A 21,904-nucleotide genomic window follows, 5' to 3' on the forward strand; every position below is an offset into this window, starting at 1 on the left:
CTACCTTAAGCTGCTAAATACTGAATAAAACGTTTTATCACTTCAAACATTACTTTCTGGCAGAAATTACCTCCTAAATTTTACCTATCTGATAAGAGTTTTGGAATATTTTGAATTATTTACTCCTTTAGGTAAAATTAGAATGAACAATTGGTGTTCCTCTGGCATATCATAAAAGGAAGAATAAAGACGACTAGAAAACATATTCCAAGCCGGGCGGTGGTGGCACACGCCTTTAATGCCAGCAATCAGAAGGCAGGGGTAGGCAGATCTCTGTGAGTTCAAGGCCAGCCTGGCCTACAGATCAAGTTCTGATAGCCAGAACTACACAGAGAGACCCTGTCTGGAAAAACTAGAAAGAAGGAAAAAAGAGAGAGAGAGAGAGAGAGAGAGAGAGAGAGAGAGAGAGAGAGAATGTATTTCCAAGGAAAGCTATTAATTTGAGTAGTTAAAATGACAATAAATTCGTATAAAAACATTTATTTCCTATTAAACACCAAATACACATATCACATATAGAGCACCTGATATCCTTATGTTCAATTTTCTTGCATTTTAAAAATAAAAAGTTCTTAGCTGTATTGCATTACAAGGTAGAGAAATATTACTTTGAAAAGCAAACTATTTTCCACATCCTATATTTGATTCAAATAAATTTTAGAACACAGAAAACACACAAAAGAGATGAGTAAAACATGAAAACACAAAAAACAGAAGAATAAAACAATCTCTTCTACCATGACCAATTAAAGCCATTATCAGTTTTGACATATTTATGTTTTTCCCCCTTTTTGGATTTTTGTTGGTGTTATATTTTAAAACACAAACCCAATATGCAGACCAGGTTGGCCTTGAATTTGCAATTTCCCCCCCTTTTCATCCACTGCTGGGACTGCAGACACGCAACACCGTACTAGTTAGCCTCCATTTGGAGTATGCACTTGTGTTTTTAATATATGGCTAGCCATCAAACTTTTATACAATTTGTATAAAGCTAGAAGTATTTTATACACAGAGAAAACTATTATTGTGTGACAATGCATTTGTGCCAAACCGTATTTTATAACCTCCAAAAAATTAGCTAATCAACTTTCCTTCCGGCTTTGTGCTTACTGTTGAATTGGAAAAGTTTGGGAAACTTGGGAAAGTGGTATTTGCTCTGGCTGGATGCTCCTCCAGTGCAAAGCCTTCATTAAAAAGGGCACTGATGATCACACCTCAGACCTCCCCTAGACTATGCTGTAGTGGATGGTATTGACAACAATCCCAAAAGGTGACCACCATGGCCAAGAAGGAAGTCACCAAAAGGTCAAAGATCAAGTCCGTTGTGAAGGTTTACAACTATAGTAGCATCAAGCCTACAAGGTACTCAATTGATAGCCCCTGGGACAAAACTGTGGTCAACAAGGATGTCTACAGAGACCCAGTTCTGAAGCGCAAGGCCAGATGGGCAGACTAGGCTAAGCCTGAGAAGTGGTACAGGCAGCTTCTGATTTAGATTGTTGTTTGTTTTCAACACTAAAGGAAAAAAAATCTTTCCCATCAGTTACTCTAACAAAAGGATAACCCATTAACTTTCACAGAAAATTCTTACATAATTATATAAATTTCTAATTGGTCCTATGCTTAAACATGAATAATATAATATATAAAATATATTATCACTTTGCACCTATAAGAATTTTGAAAGCATGAACATTTCTAATTCTTTAAGTAAAACATTTTCTTGGGTACCTTTAGCCATAGCTCTCAAAAAGTACTTTAAAGTGAATTTAACTAACTTTTCTGAACTAAAAGCTGGTATCAGAGTTCATGTTATCTTCCCTGTGTACTCTGAAATGTTGGTTGCTCAACATGTTACAGCTCTAATAACTCATCCAAGTTCTTACCTGAAATTGATTTCAACAAGACACTCTGCTGAACACTGATTGTGTTTAATAAAGTGAATGAATGTCAAAGAACATTCTGCTCTGTGTAATGAGGCCTTATAGATTAAGTCTAATTATATTGATACAATACCAAAAATCTTTCATGTATTGAATAGCAATTAGCTTTCCCCTCAGATCAAAAGTCTATTGAATAAAAAAGCATAAAGATGATTCTGTTATAAAGATCAGAATGATGAATCAAAGATTAAAAAGAAGAATTTCTAATAATTCTTCCTTCCAAAATGTCTCTTAGTAAAAATCTGAACTAGTATGTAGGGAGTTTATTTAAAACACAGTGGCTCACTCAGATTAAAAAAAAAAATCTGGTGACAAACTGAGTTGAAATTAAAAATTTTAATTTTTAAGCCGGGCGGTGGTGGCGCACACCTTTAATCCCAGCACTCAGGAGGCAGAGCCAGGCGGATCTCTGTGAGTTGGAGGCCAGCCTGGTCTACAGAGCGAGATCCAGGAAAGGCGCAAAGCTACCTAGAGAAACCCTGTCTCGAAAAACCAAAAATAAATAAATAAATAAATTTAATTTTTAAAAAAATAAGTCAAAATAAGAAAAACCCTATAATCAAAATTTTGGCATTGTGAACCAGCAGTAAGGAGACAATTAGAACTGAACACAACACAGTCCTCATGGTAACACCTGGAAAAGGTTTATATGCTGTGGATATTGATCGCTCTGTATGCTGTGAATGTGTTGCTTTGATTTTGGCTGATAAATAAAATGCTGATTGGCCAGTAGCCAGGCATGAAGTATAGTATAGGCGGGACAAACAGAGAGGAGAATTCTGGGAACAGGAAGGCTGAGTCAGGAGACATTGCCAGACACTGCCACCATGAGAAGTAAGATGTAAAGTACTGGTAAGCCACAAGCCAGGTGGCAACTTACAGATTAATAGAAATGGGTTAATTTAAAATATAAGAACTGGATGGCAAGAAGCCTGCCATGGCCATGCAGTTTATAAGTAATGTAAGTCTCTGTGTGTTTACTTGGGTCTGAGTGGCTGCGGGCCCTGGTGGGACTAGAGAAAACTCCAGCTACACTTATGTGACTTGTACAAAGAACACATTTCCAGAGCCTTCAGTTCCTCATTCATTCATTAACAGCTCTGCCTTATTGAGGTTATGTGACCTTGGGATCTGCTTAATTTTCTGAGTAAGAAACATGGAAATGCATGCCTTTTCACAAAGAAATTGTTAGTTCCAGAAAACAAACAAACAAACAAAATCAAAACATTTCTGTGCCTTATAACTGGCCCAAAGGGGAAGAGGCTTGATCAAGAAAACATTATCTACTTCGCTGAGCATCTGAACCTATCTGAAACAGTTTCTTGCATATTATCTCATTTTAACTTGGCTATAATCTCATAAGGCAGAAATGTTACAATTGTTATCTCTATATGATAGATGAAGAAACTGAAGGAAAATGAACATTATTTTATTGTTTGGAATGACAAGACTATGCATGGTTAACAAGAATCTACCTTTCATCACTCCCTAAACTAGAAATGCTTTCAACAGGACTGGTAAAGATAACAGGAATTGAATAAGCATTTACAGGTAAATGTAAGAGGAAAGGGATGATCTCCAAGGAAACATCACATAAATGAGACCTTCTTGGGAAGTTGTTTTTGGGGAGTGAGTGTAAAGTTGTATATATAATTCACAAGTTCAGAGGCAACTGTGCTAATATGTTAAAAAATGTGCATAATTAATTGAAAGCCCAATTCCTGCAAAACACTAGAATTTCCACTTACCTAATACTAAGGATCTCTACTTCCCAAATTAAAAAAACATGTAAAGAATGCAATGGATCACATAATGTGGTGTGATAAGATGACAAAATCCTGTCCTCAAACCACGTGGTATTCAAAATAATTTTTGCAGTGTCTCATGAACTGCCAGTTCAAACTAGTTTTTCTAAAACTGTTTTACCAATCTGGGGTATAACTTCAGACAAACAATGCATGTATTTTTATACTGATATAAAGTACAAAACTGTTGATACAATTAATAAGCAGGAAAGAGTTTAGCTAAGTATAAAAAACACCATTACATCAAAGCCCTCTGTCACTGGAAGAGTGCACTGAGGTCTTCCTGAGTAATCATCACAGCACTGCACGTTAGCTGACAAAGGCAATCCTCTAGAGTCAGTGAGACTTACTCATTTAGGTTATAGTACCACTTTTGGTCCAAAGACTACTTTAAAAGGTGGATCCTCAGGTCATCTCTAGCTTCATAGAAGCCACCCACTCTTAATTTTGCAGTGAAGCTAAAATTGCCCCTTGGGATAGCTATTTTTCTATTTCTGCTGAGTGAAAAAAAATAAAAAAAAAAAAACAACCAAAAACATGTTTTTCCATTTCAGGTTTTGATAATTATAAGCCATCTTTGATGTGCAGCTAGCTTTCAAGACACTAATGTCTTGCATATTTCATAAAGAAGCTATATTTAGGTGAGCAATTTAGGTTAAGCACATCAGACCCATACAAGAGAATATTTTGTACCAAGGAACTTCATCTGAGAAAGAAGTGCATTTCCCCTCTGTGTTAGAATGCTGTATCAGAACCAAATGTATGAAACCTGGAGAAACGTATTTACCTTTATCACATCAGGGTACTGCCTAAGCTTCTTGCTGCATGGAGCATAATATGCCATTTCTCCTTGAAGGCGCCCACCGAAGTTTCTTACCCTTGTCTCTCTCTGCCAGCTACATATAACAGAAATGAGCATTGTAAGATACTTCATTTAATTAAGAAAACTTTTAAAAAGTTAAAAATAGTAACATGCTCTTCATAAAACATTAAAATGAGAAAAACTAATCATATAACCCAAATACATTTATTTTAAAATGATTTAGATTTTTAGCTAACTAATTCATCTACAGAATTAAAGACTTGACTTGAAAACATTGAACTATCAAGTTTTATAGTAATCACTGCTGGAATTACTTTGAGGGCTTATGCATTGAGTAACATGGACTGTTTCTTTGAAGAGCAGAAAACTCCAAGTGCAAAAAGCACACGCACGCCTCTCTAGCTCTGTGGCCCTGAACACCCAGTCTTAAGGGTTACCTGGAACTAGAACCAAATAAACTAATCTTCCCTTGAGTACTTCGGCCTTTACCATGACATCTTTCACTGCTCTTTACTTTTCTCTTGACAAAGCCTTCTGCTAGTATTCTTCGGCTCTCTGACATGTGACGGCCGTTGGTTCATTCCAGTCACATGAACCCACCCCAACACTGTCCTTCTTTAGGTTCATGAGGTATTAGACGTGCTTTCAGTTTTCTGGTAAATCAACATTTTGCCTTTTGTTATGTTCTAATCACTAATTAACAAGAAATCAAGTATATATGAAACATTCAGGCACTAAGGGAGGAGAGCCTTGTGTGGCATACCCATATTCCAGAGGTACACGCAGCTCGCGTTCATCTGTTACTCTTCTTCTCTTGGATGTACCTTTAAGGAAAGTCAACCAGGACATGAGCTGTTCAAATGTACAGGTGACAGTTCTCTGACAGATTATTAGTATATTTATGAAAACTGCATTATTTCTAGGTTTTTTTGACAAAGCACACTATGTAAGACAGAAGAGGTTTCCCCATCTGCCCTAAGACAGACACCAGGCTTTCTCTAGAAAAGTGTTTCTCTTGTCATTAGCAGAAGCGCCAATAAGAAAGGAAACAGTGGCTAGGTTTCAAAACCACTTCATTTTCTTCAGAAGTCTATGAGATTTTTAGATAAACACTACAAATTTTAAAGGCTGGCTCAAATATTTAAAGACAATTTAATTTCTATGCGCATATATACCCATGGCCTCAAACAGTACCAGGCCTTTAATCAAAACCACACAGGAATGGAATTGTGATTATATGTACACTTTTAAGACAAATACAAATAAATATAAAATTAGTAGGACATCATGCTTGTTTGTTGTAAATAAAGCAAAAATTAGAAAGTGCTAATGAAAGTCAAATAAGTAAAACAGTAGCAAATTACTATACAAACCCATATTTTCTTAGTTATTGAATGAGAATGCAGAGTAGCCTTGGATTGTTAAATGTAGGAAATTTAAAATGGAAATGCCTAGATGTTTATAAGAAATCAAATATGTAAAAAGATAGTATTCTATGGATTAAGAATGCTATTCACTCAAAAAAAAATCTGAAGATGTTGACTGTACAGTGAGTGAGCAGGCATTTAATTGCCCAGGTGATCATTTCATGTAAAACACAAAAATCCAAGTCTGAATTGAATTCCATACTAAATTAAAGGGTGAACATAAAACAAGAAAAGATTCAAAATCAAGAGGGATCATCAATTAGATTCTTAAAATAAAAACCACAGGGAAAAAAAAATTAAAGTCTCAGGCAATGGATGAAATCTTCAAAATGCAATGTTTCTTAGGCAATCTACAAATCTAGAGCAATAGATGGTCAAACGAGCTCCTCTCCCCAAAGCTATGTAGACAGCAGTCCCGGCTGCAGTCTGCCTTGACTGTACATGGATAGAAATAAAGGGTAGTACCAGAATGTGGACTTGCAGTGAGTGTGGAAGAAGTACCAAGGAAAGCAGGAGACGGGGACTCAGAGCACAGGGCAGCAGGAGCAGAGCCTGGGGCGCTTCCTATGTGGAGGTTGTGAGGTGCTGAGTGAGCTGTGAGACTGATGGGGGTGCTGTTGGCAGAGGAGGTTGTCTGGTTGAGGCTCGTGGCAGTTTTCTCCCCTTCTGTGTCACTATCTGAGTCCTCCTGGTCTTTCTCCTCGTCGTCTTCTGAGCCTTCTGTATCTGATTCTGAATTACTATCTGATTCTGGGAAGCAAAGAAGCACCTGGATATTATAACTAGGTCATAACCAATCACCTGAAGTTTGCACCGAAAGGGAGTATTTCAGAACCAGTATATTGAGAATTCAAGGAAGCAACTTCCCAAGAGTAAGTGTAAATGTAAAACCATCTCATAAGCTATTTGAGTAAAGTGTATGGAGACTACAGTTCCTCAAATTCCTCTTAAAACACTTTTACTTAGTATTTGAATCATGAAATAGTTCCCACATGACACTTCACATTTCAGTTCAGCTTAATGCTTTCAAAATTAATTTCAACTTAATAGAGAAAGTTAGGTAAAAGAAGGGATATTGTTGAGCAAACTGACAAGTGCCAGAGTTTACAGTCTCCTGTGCTAATCTCACTGTCCTGGGACAACCATCAGTCTGTTATTTGCGATTCTGCACAAAAGAAAACGATTGTTTAGGGCAGGGTTCCGGTTTGGTGTTCTGCTTTTATAGCTGTAGTTTTCCTAGTTCTGTAAAGACTTCATCAGGCGTCTCGAGATTCACAAACTATGCTCACAGGAATAACTGTGGAGGGGCAAAAGACTGGCTGGGGGAGGTCTGTCCTGGCTGTAAAGTCCGATATATTAACACATATATTAGTAATACTCCTCTAGCCATGCAACATACAAGAACGGATTGTTAAACTCGAGATAAACACAAGACTATACCACAGAGATGCGCAGAGCAGCATGTAGGTGGCCCTCACCACTGTGGGCCTACTGCCTGCACTGGGGTTCAGGAAAAGCTAGTTTTTACAGGAAGCACCTTTCAGGATTTTACATTATGAGGACAGTAAACTGTACAGTGACTCTTTTCCTGTTCACATTGGTTACTAAAAAATTTCTGGCTGACCAGTAATAAATCCACATACAAACATAACTACAAATATATTTATGTAATCTCTGCATTTAAATTTTTAGTTGTCTTGCATTTTATGTGTTTAAAAGCAGTCTCTCTTAAACGAAAGAAAATACTACGGAGAAAATGAAAATTTAATCAAGGCTTAAGTTCATGACTCCACATTACTTAGTAAATTCTGATATCAAAAAGGACTTGACATTTGGTTCTTTTTTGGTTGTGAGCCTAGCCTTTAATGGCTGAGCTATTCCTCCAGCCCCATTTGGTTCTTTTTGAATGACCATGATGAATAATTTTAAAGATATCCTGTAATGTTTTAATAAGTAGCAGGAGAGAATAAAATACAACCAAGAATATTTGGACAGCAAATATTGGCCTTGATATAGGTAAAAGACAAAAAGCTGGGGAGAAGGGAAGGGGGATAATGAGGAAAGAGGAAGGGGCAGGGGACTTGGAACCACTAGGTTTCCTAGTGGTTGTACTCAGCAGGACTGCATGGGAGGTTGATTGGACCATGGGCCAGGTGTTTGTGAGGGTCTGTACTTGACTGTAACTAGCAAGGGGGAGGTCTTTTGCACCACCCCTTGGCATTGTTATAAACAGACCTTTGGAATAAAGTTCTGGGCCGGTGGATAAGGATCCAGGCCCACCCGAGTCTATCCTGTGTTTCTCTCTGTTTCTCTCCCCTCCATTTCTAACTAAGTCTCTTATCCCTCCCTCCTCAAGAGTCCCTGGGGTAAGTAAATGTGGGGGCTGGTTTCCTACAGTGACTGTATTAAAAACATATTGAATGAAGTTCTCAAGGAACTAATAGTTCCTGCCCTCCCCAGACAGAGTTTCTCTATGTAGTCCTGGCTGTCCTTGAACTCACTCTATAGATCAGGCTGGCCTCAAATGCAGAGATCCATCTGCTTCTGCTTCCTGAGTGCTGAGATTAAACACATACACCACTACATACGGCTCAAAATTATTATTATTGTTGTTGTTGTTGTTCTTTCTAAAGAGAGATTCTCTTTGTCAAACTCAGAGATCTGCCTCCTTCTGCCTCTCATGGTATTAAAGGCATATGCCACCACCATCTGGCTAGAAATTATTTTTAAAAAGAGTAGCAATTGTACTGCGGGTAAGTGCTCCTGAATTAAGTGAAAATTCAGTAAGCTAATAAAATTGTTCACTTCATGCATCAGCATACCCACTTTACAAGTCGTCATTTAAATCCAGGTGAATGATAAGCTAGGATTAACTTCGAACTTCAATATCAACTACTTTTCTAATTTACTGAGTATAAGAAACAGTGAATGACAATGATTTCAAGTGTGTAAATTAAGATTTTTTTCCAACCATTTTGCTAGATATTTGGAAATAGACTTTAAATTTTAAAACAGAAAATAACCTGATTGACTGTCATCAGACTCATCCTCTTCATCATCCTCTTCATCTTCTTCCTCATCATCTTCCTCCTCATCCTCATTTGAATCTTCAGAGTCTTTACTGCTGGGAATGTCTGAATCCGTTCCTCTAAACTGTTCCACCAAAGATTTTGCAGGATGAGAGTGATGCTGTGTTTTCAGTGGTGTTACGTTATTGCTAACCACTTTCTCCTTCCCTTGACTGTGCAGTATGGGAGAGGTGGAGGGCAGGCCAGGGGTCTGATTGCCAGTTCTTCTCCCACCTGTGCTCAGGTTGACAGGTGAGGAAAATGGGGTGCTACTGGCAACATTTTCATTCATCTTACTCTGTATTTTAGTTTTGGTAGTAAGTGCTAAGGGAGCTTCTTGAATGACACTTTGAATAACTCCATTTGGTTGGTGGTTCCCTAAAAGTGCATTTGTCAAAAACGGATTAGGGTGGTTGTTTTCTAATGGTTGTTTTGGATGTGCTGGTGAACTAGAGGTTGCTTTTGTATTTGACAAAGCTGCAATAACCTTCTTCAGGCTCTTCGACGACTCTTGTTTCTTTACTTGTGATGGGAATGTCTGTTTATATTGTTCCTGATGAAACACAAGTAAGAAAACAAACAGAAAACCAATGAGACAGAAAACAAGGACGGCTTCTGTTTGTCGGTATCAGAGTACATAGAGCTTCACAGAGAGACTGAAAGCATGACCTACAGGCGTGGGGCAGGCGTGTCAGCAATGACAACGGGCGGTGGAACCATGGCCAGACTTACATATATATATATTAATAGTCACACTTTCACTCGCTCTATGCACTCCAAGGCCTGGGTTTCTAGGCTGTCCCTCTCCTTACTGGTGCTCTCTCTCGTTTTCACAATAATCCAATCCTGAAACTCTAAAAATACCCCCCCCCCCCCGCAGAAAAAACTAGTCTATTACCATGTGCTTGGATTCATTCATTAAATATCGCTCAAACTTTGGCCATGCTGTTATTTCTTCCTTTCCAACTCCCAACAAATACGATATGAGAACACAAACTTTGTATTAGTTTTCTTTTATTAGCTTCTGGGCACACTGCCAACCTTGTGAATTCAGTAGCATGCACATCATCTCATAATACTCACTAGCCTTCCTTTCTGGCTGACTGGACTGCTGCTAAGGCCAGCGCCGTATCACACTTCTCCTCCTCCTCCTCCCACAACTTGCTAAAATCATTTGTCTATATGCACTGTTCCTGACAAGGGAAATACTGCCCATGCTTCATGCTCTAACTCAGTAGCTTTCCACATTCGTCTCAGTCAGAAACATTCATTCTTTACTCCATCCCTGAAGTGATCTACCTTACTAATATCCAACAACAACAACATACTAGTTTTCTGTTTGTTTTGTTTTTGTTTTTTGTTTTTTCTCCCCTTTTTTGAAACAGAGTACCACTCATGTAGCTAGGATGGCCTTGAAGTCCTGATAATTCCCTCTAATTCCCTAAGTTATGAGATTACAGCATATGCCTCAACATGTGATTCTCTAATTTTGTTCTGATTATACAGGTTTGTATGCATAATATAAAGAGCTAAGTTTGCATTTCTGATAAATTTCTGTAGCAGAAACTGTCATTTACGGTCTTGCTAAAGCATTACTAATAGCCCTGTACTTGAAACACACCTGAGACTAATACTCCAGTACCAAATGACTTCTTGAGGAAGAAAGTCTTCTGTTTGTTTATTTCTTGTCCTTTGAGATAGAATCTCATTCTATAGCCCAGGTCACCCTGGGACTCACTGTCACCCAGAGTGTCCTCCAACCTACTGTAATTCTCTGGCTTTAGCCTCAGCTGGCATTACAGGCATGAGCCATCATGTACAGCTAGAAAAGATTTTCAAAGCAAAATTTTGAGATATTGGGAGGCCAGTGGGGAGTTGGGTGCTAGGCTTAGTAGCTGAGTACTTGCACAAGGCCATGGGTTCAATACCCAGCATGAGAGGAAAACAAGTAAACTTTCATAAGAATAGCCATTATTGTGGGAAAAATTTATAGAAAAATCAAACCATAAAATTTACTTCTATTAATAAAAATGGAAACCAGATATTAGAAACTACTTCAGGGGCTGGAGAGATGGCTCAGTGGTTAAGAGCACTGGCTGATCTTCCAGAAGACCTGGGGGGTTCAATTACCAGTAGCCACAGGATAGCTTACAACTGTCTGCAACTCAAATACAGGGGTTCCCATGACCTCTTCTAGCCTCTGTGAATGCCAAGCACAAATGCAGTACTCAGACATACACGCAGGAAAAACTTATATGTATAAAATAAGAGAATACTACATCTTTAAATAAAACTACCTGAAATTTTTAAAAATGTAAAATTTGTTCGTATAATTGAGATAATATATAATGATTTTGAATGACTAAAACATATTGTGTTAATTTTTAAAAGCAGGAGTGGAGAGGTGACTCAGCGGTTAAGAGCATTTGTTATTCTTGCAGAGAACCAGGATTCAGTTCCCAGAACCTACATGGTGGCTCTTAACCACCCATAACTCAAGTTCAAGATGATCTGACCCCTCTTCTGATCACCTCAGTATCAGGTACACATGTGGTGCAAACTATATCAATACAGGCAAAAGACTCATACAGAAAAAATTAAATTCTTCAAATAATTCTTTGTAAACAAATGCTACTACATTCTTACTAAATGCAACCCATCACCAAGTTCTTAATTAGTATTTATTTGATGTATTCCTTTTGTGAAAAGAATTTTATACTATGATTCTCATAAAATATTTTTATAAATCCAAGATACAATTCTCTGGTAGAAAAATCCAATGTTTCTGCTCTTAGGACGTAGCTGTCATATAATAAACCTTTTACTAAGCAATACATGTTTCCTTTTAATACTGGACCAAATGGTTCCATGAAAGCAAAGTTTTCACTGTACATTCATATTTTAAATTTCAGCAACTACTCCTTGCTTTAGCTCGAAACAATCTCATACCATACGTTTATACCCACAGCTTTCAGGAATAAACAAAGGTTACTACATTTTTATTTCAAGGCAAGTCAGGTAATCTTAAGACTACACATACTATCCTACTATCCTTTGTTGCTATGAAAAGTATCTAATAATGGTGTTTACTAGTAGAAAATCTATTGCTGTTTTAAAGCATCAACTACCCACATGCCAGTGTATGGGAACAGATGGGTTTGAAGGACAGTCCTACATCTAAGGTCTTACTTTATTAGCCCTTATCTCATTTTCTGCAAATGCAAAAAAAAAAAAAAAAAATCCTCCAGGTCTGACTTGACTGACAGATCACATTCTACTTCTGGTCAATATATCTATTTTGTTCACACATACTAATTTAAATTACATGTTCACAATGTAAATGTCAAAGGAATCAATGATAAATCAGAAATTCATAGACTAATGACAAGACCGAAGAATTAATAGCAGGTAATGTGGAGCAAAACAGATTGTCATAAGAAATAAACAAATAAACGAGAAATTCAATATGTTACAGTGCTCTATAAAGAAAACTATTTTAAGAGAAGTACTCATAATATATTCTGTAATGCTAAATAAGGCATGTGGATAATATCATTTAGAATTGAGTCTAATACAAATGTCTATTCATGGGCCTGGAGAGATGGCTCCAGGTGGTCAAGAGCACCGGCTGCTCTTCCAGAGGACCCAGGTTCAGTTCCCAGCAACCACATGCAACACACACACACACACACACACACACACACACACACACACACACACACACACACGACATCCATACACATTTAAGAAAGAAATGTCTCTTCACATAAAATACTTGCAATTACTTGTGTTTACTTCTGGAATGATCTCTAGACAGTAAGAACATTAAAACTTTTAATTAGAATGCGCGCACCCCACAGATGTATAAAATTAAAAAATAAAAACCAACAAAACAATGGTTGCTTTGGGCTTTACAGTAGAAGAAATATGGGCATATGCCACTGTGCTATTCCTGAAAAAAGATTTTTTTATAAAAAAGTTTTAGACTTAAATTCTAAGAGTAAAGGTAAATTACACAAAAGTTAATTTCTTCAACAGAGAACATATTAATATTAAAATAAGGAGGCATTAATTTTACACAGAAGTAATTATAAAACATGTCTTATTCAACTATAATATACGCTTACTGCCCAAATAGTAAACAGGGGAGTAGAAGGGGTCGATGACACAATAGTTTTGTCAGAAATATATGAAATAGTTTATGACTATAAAATCAGAAAACACAGTTTTGGGGGATGTGGGGAACTGAACCTTGGTCTTACTCTACCACTGAGCTACATCCATAGCATAAAATCTGGAGTTGAGGAGGCTGGAGAGATGGCTCAATGGTTAAGAACATTGACTGCTCTTCCAGAGGACCTGGGTTTGATTCTTGGCATCCACATGGTAGCTCACAGCTGTCTGTAATAACAGTTCCAGGGGACCCGACACCCATGGCAATTCACCAATGCACATAAACTAAACTAACTAACTATCTAAATAAATAAAAAGTCTGGAGTTGAGAATCAAACCTAGTGCTGTGCTCCACATTTGCGCAGGTGCTACAAACTGAGCTACACCTTAGCCCCATTTGTAATAAAACCCCAGCACTAAGATTCTTGTGTACATAATATTTAACTTACCCGTTTGGATCGCAATTCACTGGTCAAAGAACTAGATTCTTCAGAGGTATTTTTATTCCCTGCTTTAAGTACATCAGGAGAAGGAACTACGAGTTTCCTGTATGTTTCCTTTTTGGCTTGATTTACCAAAGACAAAGGTTTCACATTGGCCACCAATCCCGTAGACTGTATTACACTGGTATGTTTGTTCACAGATTCCTCCTTTGCCTGAGAGCTTTGGAAAATAAATGGAAGCTGCTGTGACAAAACCTGAGGCTGCTTCTGCTGGGATTGGAATGATGAGTGGGTCTGGGATTCAGACACAAGAGGTAATGGCTGCTGTAGTCTTTTTTCCTGGGCTTTTTCAGCTGCTTTCTGTCCATCTGCTTTTGGATCTGAAATAGCATGTAATAGCACCTGGAAATAAAATTTAAAAGGAAGTTATCTTGGCAACCATTAAGAGCATCAAGTGGTAAAATGTGGAGAAAGAGAATATTTTAGAGAGTATTGTTAATCACTATGACAGAGACATAACACAGAGGTCACTAACACATAACAAACACCCTTTAAAAGCACTTGTCTGTGGGAAAGAACTGAAGGTGATTAACAAAACAGGCTATAGGCGAGATGAAGGCACTCCCTCCTAACTGTGAACGAGGTTGAGACACATGCAAAACAATACCTGGTTGTTACTTTTGTGTTGTGCTTCAGTCTCTGAGTCAGAATCCTCCTCTTCACTCTCGTCAATACTTTGATCTTCTTCCTCCTCCTCTTCGAGATCATCTGAGTCACTACTACTGATGCCTTCACTTGAGGTGTCTGACGATGTGCCCGAATCACTATCGCTGTTGCTAGAACTTTCCATAGCTTTTTTCCTAGGTTTCTGGACAAAGAGCCGTTACTTGGTAAGCTATACTTTTGAAGAAATTCAGGTTTCAGTAAAAGATAAGCTCTTTTAATTTTCAAACAATATCTTCAATATCAAAAGAGAAATGATTTATCATGAGGGTTATTATTAGCTAACTTATTTGACAGGAAATCATCAACAGAAAGTGTAAGTTCTGACATGGCTTGTCACTTAATGCATTTGCCCGTTAATCTGTTTAGAAAACAATGATTTGAAATATTGTTATGGGGTGGGGACTGATTTCGTAATCTGAAAAAATTCCCTATATTCTCCTACTTAAAACTATATCAAATAATTCTATTATGTTGCTTAATGTGTAAATTGTATTCTTATGCATAAAGCATAAAATAATGGCTTTTAATAATAGACAATGTCCCATGTAGAACAGTTAAAATATAAATATCATACATATGTAGATTTACCTATGTTTCAAATAGTGTACCATTTAAATTGTAGTTCACAAAATAATTCCACAGATTTAGTGTGAGCTGTCTATTTATATAGTAAAGAGACACGCTTTTACCTAAGATGTGCCACAGAACCTTCTGAAGTACCTACTGTAACTGTGTGCCACAGCGAATCTTTGCACACAGGAAACTCCGTCTAATGGAGGAGAGAGGAGGAAGCACTTTTCATAGAAGAGCAAACAATTGCATCTGTGTTGAGTGACACATGGAAGACATGGCAGACAGCAAAAGATTTGTGGTGCTATGTCAGGAAATGCGATCCTTTCTAAGACTATTTCATATCAACACAGCAGTCAGCAGGCAGAGGCAGGAGTATCTCTACCAGTTTCAGACGAGCCTGGTCTACATAGTGAAACCTTGCCGTTAAAAAATTTAAAAAGAAATGAAGAAATCACACAGGGAAAAAGCTATTTCTAGAATAATTAAGACTTTATTGGGAAAAATATTAAAAGCTGACAAAAGTTCATATTTAAAAAGTAGGCTATGTTTAAGAAATGGTCAGAAGGTGTAGATGCCTGTAGTGAAAGAGTATTTTGGGGACATGAAATTATAGTGGCACACACGATTCAAAGTGGTTGTGACTGTACAAGCCCTGAAGAAGAATAAGCTAGCTCAATCTGCAGAAAGGATGGGGGAAGGGCTCCTGAAGATCAACCCACACCTGAGAAGCTCCTGGCAATGATGGCCACTGGAAGGAGGAAGACCACCTTTCTTAGGGATGCAGGCAGTGAGGGGTTACTCATGCTCCAGCAGATGGTCCTACAGCCATGTACATACAGGCAACAATAATCTACTTGGAGGGTGATGAGACGGAGCATGGAGAGGGCGAGGGAGGGAAGAGCATATACGGCAGAGAGCACCCATCAGCAAGCACGAAGTCGGGAGGAGGAAAGGGTGAAGAAGGGGGATTATATCCAAACACATTACAGGAACGGAGGAATGTTCAAAAGATAAATCAGGGGCTGAACTACAAAACTAGTTATGTAACCACAATAAAAGCCAACTAATAGGAAGACTGAAAAGAAGGAATGTTGAAAAGATAGAGCAACGATTAAGTAGAACTTGTACCTACTCCCAATCATTTCAGTCAATTTCATTTACAAAGTCCCTAGGAATGGTGTACATATGTGTGTATGTGTGATGTGTGGTGTGTGTGTGTGTGTGTGTGTGTGTGTGTGTGTGTGTGTGTACACATGCACACATGTTGTATTTGTAAATTAATTAGGTAATGTCTCTTTACTTTCATGAAAACTTTTTAAAAATCACCTTGAATACATAAAAATGACCAAAGGAGAGCTGCTTAACTTCATTCCATCTGAGGACAGAGTTTCTTAGAACTCTCTTGAACTTTAATTTCACTACTTTTTTGAGTAACAAAACAAAGATATGTTATCTGCTACGTATAGGTGCTTAAATCTTTGGGGATACAGGATATGAGGAACAGACTTAAAATCTGCTAGTGAGAACAGGAGACATCAAATTATCCTGAGTGGCGAGTCTCTTTTAAAAACAGGAGTGTTAGTGCACACCCTGTGCCGGAGGGTGAAGGGAGGACTGTGCTGCTGTTGTCAGGACCTGGTAAGCTGAGCTCAAGGGAGAACGAGCGCAGGAGGACAGCGGTGGAAAAGCCACTAACTGGACTCCGGGCAAGTCAGAGCACAGTGAACAGGACAAAGTGGCAAGTGATAAGGGGGGGTAGGCCAACAGACCTCAACTCAGATGGCTCTTCAGAGCAAAGGGCAAGTGCACTGGATTCTGGAGGAGCAGCCATTGCTGGAAGGAGCGACAACAGAGGCCAGCCTCCTTAAAGTCTGCAGAGAACCTACACTTTGAACTTCAACGTTTACGCATTTTAAAGTGCACAGCTCAGTACTATTAAAAACATTCAGATTGGCACATGATTGTCAGAAGACACCTTCAGAACTCTTTCCATCTGTGACACAGAAACACTAAACACATTAAACACCAACTCCTGGGCCAGGGAGATGGCCAGGGGCTAACGTGAGCCTGACAACACATGGGGAGGAAATGGGGAAAGGGCTCTCAAGGTTATGCTCCGATCTGCACACATGCGCTGTGAAATGTGTGCTAGCACACATCCATACACATAAATGTAACATGGAAGGAATCAAACTTTTTAGTTACCATGATAATTAAACTACAGGTTCATATATTTGAGACTCTTCATTCAAATCTTTGGAACATATACCCACAAATGGAATGGCTGGATCAGATTATAATTCTATAATTTATACTTAAATGATAATTTAAATGTTGGGGTTCACAGCACACTTTGTCCATGGCAAGTCTGTCAATTTATATTCTCTAAAATGTTCTTCAAGTTACAAATAAATAAACAAACAAACAAACAGACAGACAGTCTTATTATTTTTAAAGGTGGAATTGGCTACACAGGACAGAAATTCATGTAACTGGAAGAACAGAATACTTTCAACTTTAAGTAGTTTTATTTTCAAAACAGGCTGTATGTCTCTATACTCTAGTCTGAACTATGATCTAAGCAAGCTACATGAGGAAATGTATTTATCAGTGACTCTAATGAGGAGGCCTGAGATCAGCATTCCACCTCTGAGGAAGGACAGACAAATTATCTGAAGAAATTTCTTTCAAACTATACAGGAAAGCACTAATGAGGCAGTTTTTACAAAGCTTTTAATCTTGAAAAATAATGAGTAAAAATACAGGATTTTATGTTCATTTTATTTAAGCAATCTGTTACCATAACACATGTTGGCACATATATAATTCACAACTGCTTAAGATTATATGAAATCATAAATTTTACATTATGATAAATTCTACTTTAAGATTAGATAAAACTTTGCTTAACAGCAAGTCTCTTATACTATTACTTTGATTGGGTGTTTACATGCACCAGTATGGTACCTCAGATCTGTCTGTACAGTTCATGAAAGAGGAGTGTCTGTAGGTAAGTTTGAATATGTGCTTCTGGAGAGGTTTTAGTGAGGAGCCCTAATTCTGCTTAAGACTCTCAGTGCAGATTCCTCACTAAAAACAAGTTAGACCTGTTCCACATTCATGCCTTCCAAACTTCTTGTGCAATGCCTTGAACCTGTACACCACTTGAGGTTTCACGTTTCCCTAGACTTTTATCACGACTTCCAAGACGCAGGATGACAAAGTTGAAAAGTTTGGACCCTTGCATTTTAGAAATACAGTGCAGACATGCATCCAACGACACAATGCATGAGGTTAGCTTCCTAAAGCATGGGAGGTGAGCAGGTGCTGTGTCACACACAGAAGAAGGAGCCGGCAGAAATAAGGAACGAGCCCTGCTGCTTACACCGTTGGGACTGCCCTTGGAAACACATCCTAAGGGAGACCTGAGGGCAGCCGCAGAGCGGCAGGTGGGAAGCAGCACCCGGCACCGAATCACCTGCAGGAAGAGCTGAGGATCTTTCAGCCGGTGGGCTCAAATGCTCAGTGTCTGAAGCAGAAAGAGAATGTTTGGGGTCTTGTACAGCTTCTTAGAGACACCAGGTGACCTTCCCCAAGCTCTTATATGGGTGTACTATATTCTGAGAAATAGCTATTTTCTGCTGAGAAAACAGAGATCAAGAAAATAAAGATAAAAATGTAGCTGAAGGTGTCTTGGATAAATGAAACCTGGACCTAATGATGGCCAACATTTTATGCAGCTGGGATGTCAGGGTTTCCCTTGTATCATGTTAAAAAGGGAAGCCGAAGCTTGGAAAGATTAGAAATCTGGAATGAATTTACCATACATGTGAATTATCCACTAACCCTACATCTGGAACCAATTCTTTTAAGATCGAGTCAGAAGGCAGAACCCATATTAGCAATCTGACTGAGAAAGGGTAACAAAGAATTACCAAGTAGCTAGGGGGTGCTGATACACACCAGCAACCTCAACACAAGGAGTGAGGTAGGAGGAGCTTAGGTTCCAGGCCAGTCTAGCCTACAAAGTAAGACCTTGTCTCAAAACAAAACAGAAACATGCTCTGAGAACTATTAGTTAATAAAAGGAGATGCCTGATAAAACTAGTGAACAGCCCCTCTCTAAATAATAAGGAAATCACAGATAGAGTCATTTTTCTGTAGGATTAAGGAAGACAGTTTCTTTCCCATGATCCCATTCACCTGAGGCTAAGCTTTTGATTTTGTTGAAAAGAAGTAGCTCTTGCCCACCATATAGCAGGACTGTTGAGTGAGGTATCATACAGCAAGGCCCTGGCACACACATAGGGAATACAGACAGCTAGGGTAGGTACCAGGAAAATTACCAAAAAGGCATCCATTCATTTTTCAGCAAAACTGTGTTGCATATAAACTGTGTTGCGGGGTATATGATAACACTGTGAACTCCCAGTTTGCATTTGTGTTAACTAAATAAAATAAACCTTGGGTCAGGAGGCAGAGTCAGCAACTAGTTGACGGAAAGTAATCATAGAAGTCAGGGGGAATCTGGAAGATGGATAGAAAGACCCACAGAGAGTAGGAGGGACTTTGATTGTGGCGGTCCTTTTTGGTTTGGAACAACTGAAGAGACACTCTGAGACACTGGCAAAGGGGGAAAGCCAGATAGATGCTCTTCAAACTCTCTGAGCTAGCAGGTTTTCATCCAAGCTTTATTTCATATGAGTCTTTATTGGTAAATAGAATGATAGAGATTTAGTTAAAAACTACATTTGATGGCAGGAGGTAGATCTGGAGAGATGTAAAGGTCCTGCCAGGCCACTGCCTGAGAAGGGGGCCGTTCCTGGCTGAAACAGCAGTAGATTCATGTGCAGCCACTGTGAGAGCTGAAACAACAGAACTGCTCTGATGCTGATGAGATCACGGGCCGGTGTGCACCTTTGGAGTTCTTTGTACACCAGTGCCTGTATTTGGACAGTACCAGTCTAGAGGCCATCAGTTGGCAAAAAAAGGAATCCATTGACAGCATAGCCTAAAAGAAACACTAAATTTGGGGCTGGAGAGATGGCTCAGAAGCTAAGAACAAAGGGTGATCTTCCAGAGGGCTCAGGTTCAATTCCCATACCCACAAGGCAGGTCACAGTTGACTGTAACTCTAGTCCTGAGGGATCTGACTCCCTCTTCTGGCATCCATGGAGATGGCACACAAGTGCATAGACAAATGGAGGCAAAAACATATACATACATAGAGAATTTAAAGAAAGACAGACACAGAGATAAAGAGAAAGAAATACTAAATCAGCAGCAAAAATCCCTCCTCTAATAGGACACTGCCCCCAGGCTTTCGGTTTGTGTAGCTCTATTTTTGACAAGGTCTCTCTAACAGCTTAAAATTTGCTATGTAGCTCAGGCTGGCCTGGAGCTCAGCCTGCCTTGGCTGGGAGTAAAGGTGTGGGACACCATGCCCAGCCTAGGACTCTCCCTTAAGAATGCCTAATCTTCTACCAAAAGGCAAAGGAAAAGAAGAATGTGTTCAGTGCAGAGAAAATCAACTGACTACTTGCATACAGAGCAGAACTGGCTCAACGTGGTTAACTCTTCCATAAGCCTAATGGGTGGATTCTGTATGGGAGTAACTGATCTACTGAGAGGATCTAAAACTTCCCCATAATAAAAGCTTGTTTAGTTTTGCTACCCTAAACTAGAGACTCTCAAGTTAACATTTTTGGCTTCAAATTCTGACTCAGCCACTAACTGGATAATTATTTTTTCCAATTTGTACAACCACCACCAAATGTAGGGTACAGGGAAAATTGAAAATGATGTGGAAAGCAATTAGAATAGAGCCAGCATCTAGTATGTCTCCTTCAAGTTGTCTTGGAGCTGGGAGCCTAACTCAGTGGTATAGTACGAGCTTAGTTTGTATAATTCCTTTGGTTCAACTCCTAACTATTACTACCAAATATATTGTTTGTTCAGGTACTGTGAGTTTTAATATTCCAAGATATCTATTCTAATATCAACATTATGCTATAAAAATATACATCTGCAAAAACAAGAGTTGGTAACAAGAAATTAACCCACATTTTCTGGTGGCTTGACTTTTAAAATATTTACCTTATCTATTGATCCATTACATACTTATTCTTAAAGAAACAGCTTACCTTATCTTTGATTTTGTCGGCTCTGGCATCCAAAGGCTGACTTTTGCTTTGTTCCTGATGACATTTTAGGTTTCCTCCACCTGAGCTTGTGCTTTGATTCTGCCCCATGGAACTTGAAGCAGGAGTGGACAGTACAGATGTACTGACACCAAGTACAGATGATGCACTGTTTCCATTAACTGACCCATTTATACCTTGAAAATAAACATGCTTATATGATGGGACATTATTTGGCCAAAACAAGGAACAGAGTACTTGTGCATGTGTAATGTAGATCAAGCTCACAAACACTGTATGTTAAAAAAAGACACTGAAAGTCACATATGATTCCTCTAAATGAAAGATTCATAATGAACACTGTAGAGACAAGGTACAAACAACAGTGTGACAGGCAGGGAGGAGTGATTATTTACAGGGTATAGAATTCTTAGAGATAAAATTTTAGAGTATGATACAGGGTGACCATCATGCAACATTATGAATACATTAAATCAACGGAATTATTCCTAGCATTAAATTGTGTGAATATCATTTAAATTAAACAAACATATTTAGAAAATATATTCTATGTAAGTATTGTCTGCTTAGAAACACTCAATTTAAAAGACCAATGGGCAGGGCTGGAGAGATGGCTCAGCAGTTAAAATCTAAACTGGCTGCTCTTCCAGAGGACCCGGGTTCAATTCCCAGCACCCACAAGGTGGCTCACAACTGTCTGTAACTACAGTTCCAGAAAGAAAGAAAGAGAGAGGGGGGGAGGGAGGGAAAGGCAGGGAG

The 21,904-nt window shown here is 38.6% G+C and overlaps 1 protein-coding gene across 50 annotated transcripts in view; it reads right to left on the bottom strand.

The window, feature by feature from the left end:
• Positions 1 to 21,904, bottom strand: part of Baz2b (bromodomain adjacent to zinc finger domain 2B) — a 325,808-nt gene that overhangs the window by 64,296 nt on the left and 239,608 nt on the right. For 25 of the 50 annotated variants that reach the window (XM_076568531.1, XM_076568533.1, XM_076568529.1 and 22 more), the window contains 7 exons: positions 21,128 to 21,321; positions 14,353 to 14,553; positions 13,692 to 14,087; positions 9,025 to 9,622; positions 6,467 to 6,751; positions 5,338 to 5,398; positions 4,539 to 4,647 (listed from right to left, as the gene is read on the bottom strand). In XM_076568531.1, the coding sequence (XP_076424646.1) occupies positions 4,539 to 4,647; positions 5,338 to 5,398; positions 6,467 to 6,751; positions 9,025 to 9,622; positions 13,692 to 14,087; positions 14,353 to 14,553; positions 21,128 to 21,321 (1,844 nt within the window). The remainder of the gene's footprint in view (positions 1 to 4,538; positions 4,648 to 5,337; positions 5,399 to 6,466; positions 6,752 to 9,024; positions 9,623 to 13,691; positions 14,088 to 14,352; positions 14,554 to 21,127; positions 21,322 to 21,904) is intronic. The other 25 variants (XM_076568555.1, XM_076568557.1, XM_076568559.1 and 22 more) reach the window with 1 other exon arrangement.

The sequence above is a fragment of the Peromyscus maniculatus genome, chromosome 4 (genome assembly GCF_049852395.1).
Source record: "Peromyscus maniculatus bairdii isolate BWxNUB_F1_BW_parent chromosome 4, HU_Pman_BW_mat_3.1, whole genome shotgun sequence".
Lineage (NCBI taxonomy): Eukaryota > Metazoa > Chordata > Mammalia > Rodentia > Cricetidae > Peromyscus > Peromyscus maniculatus.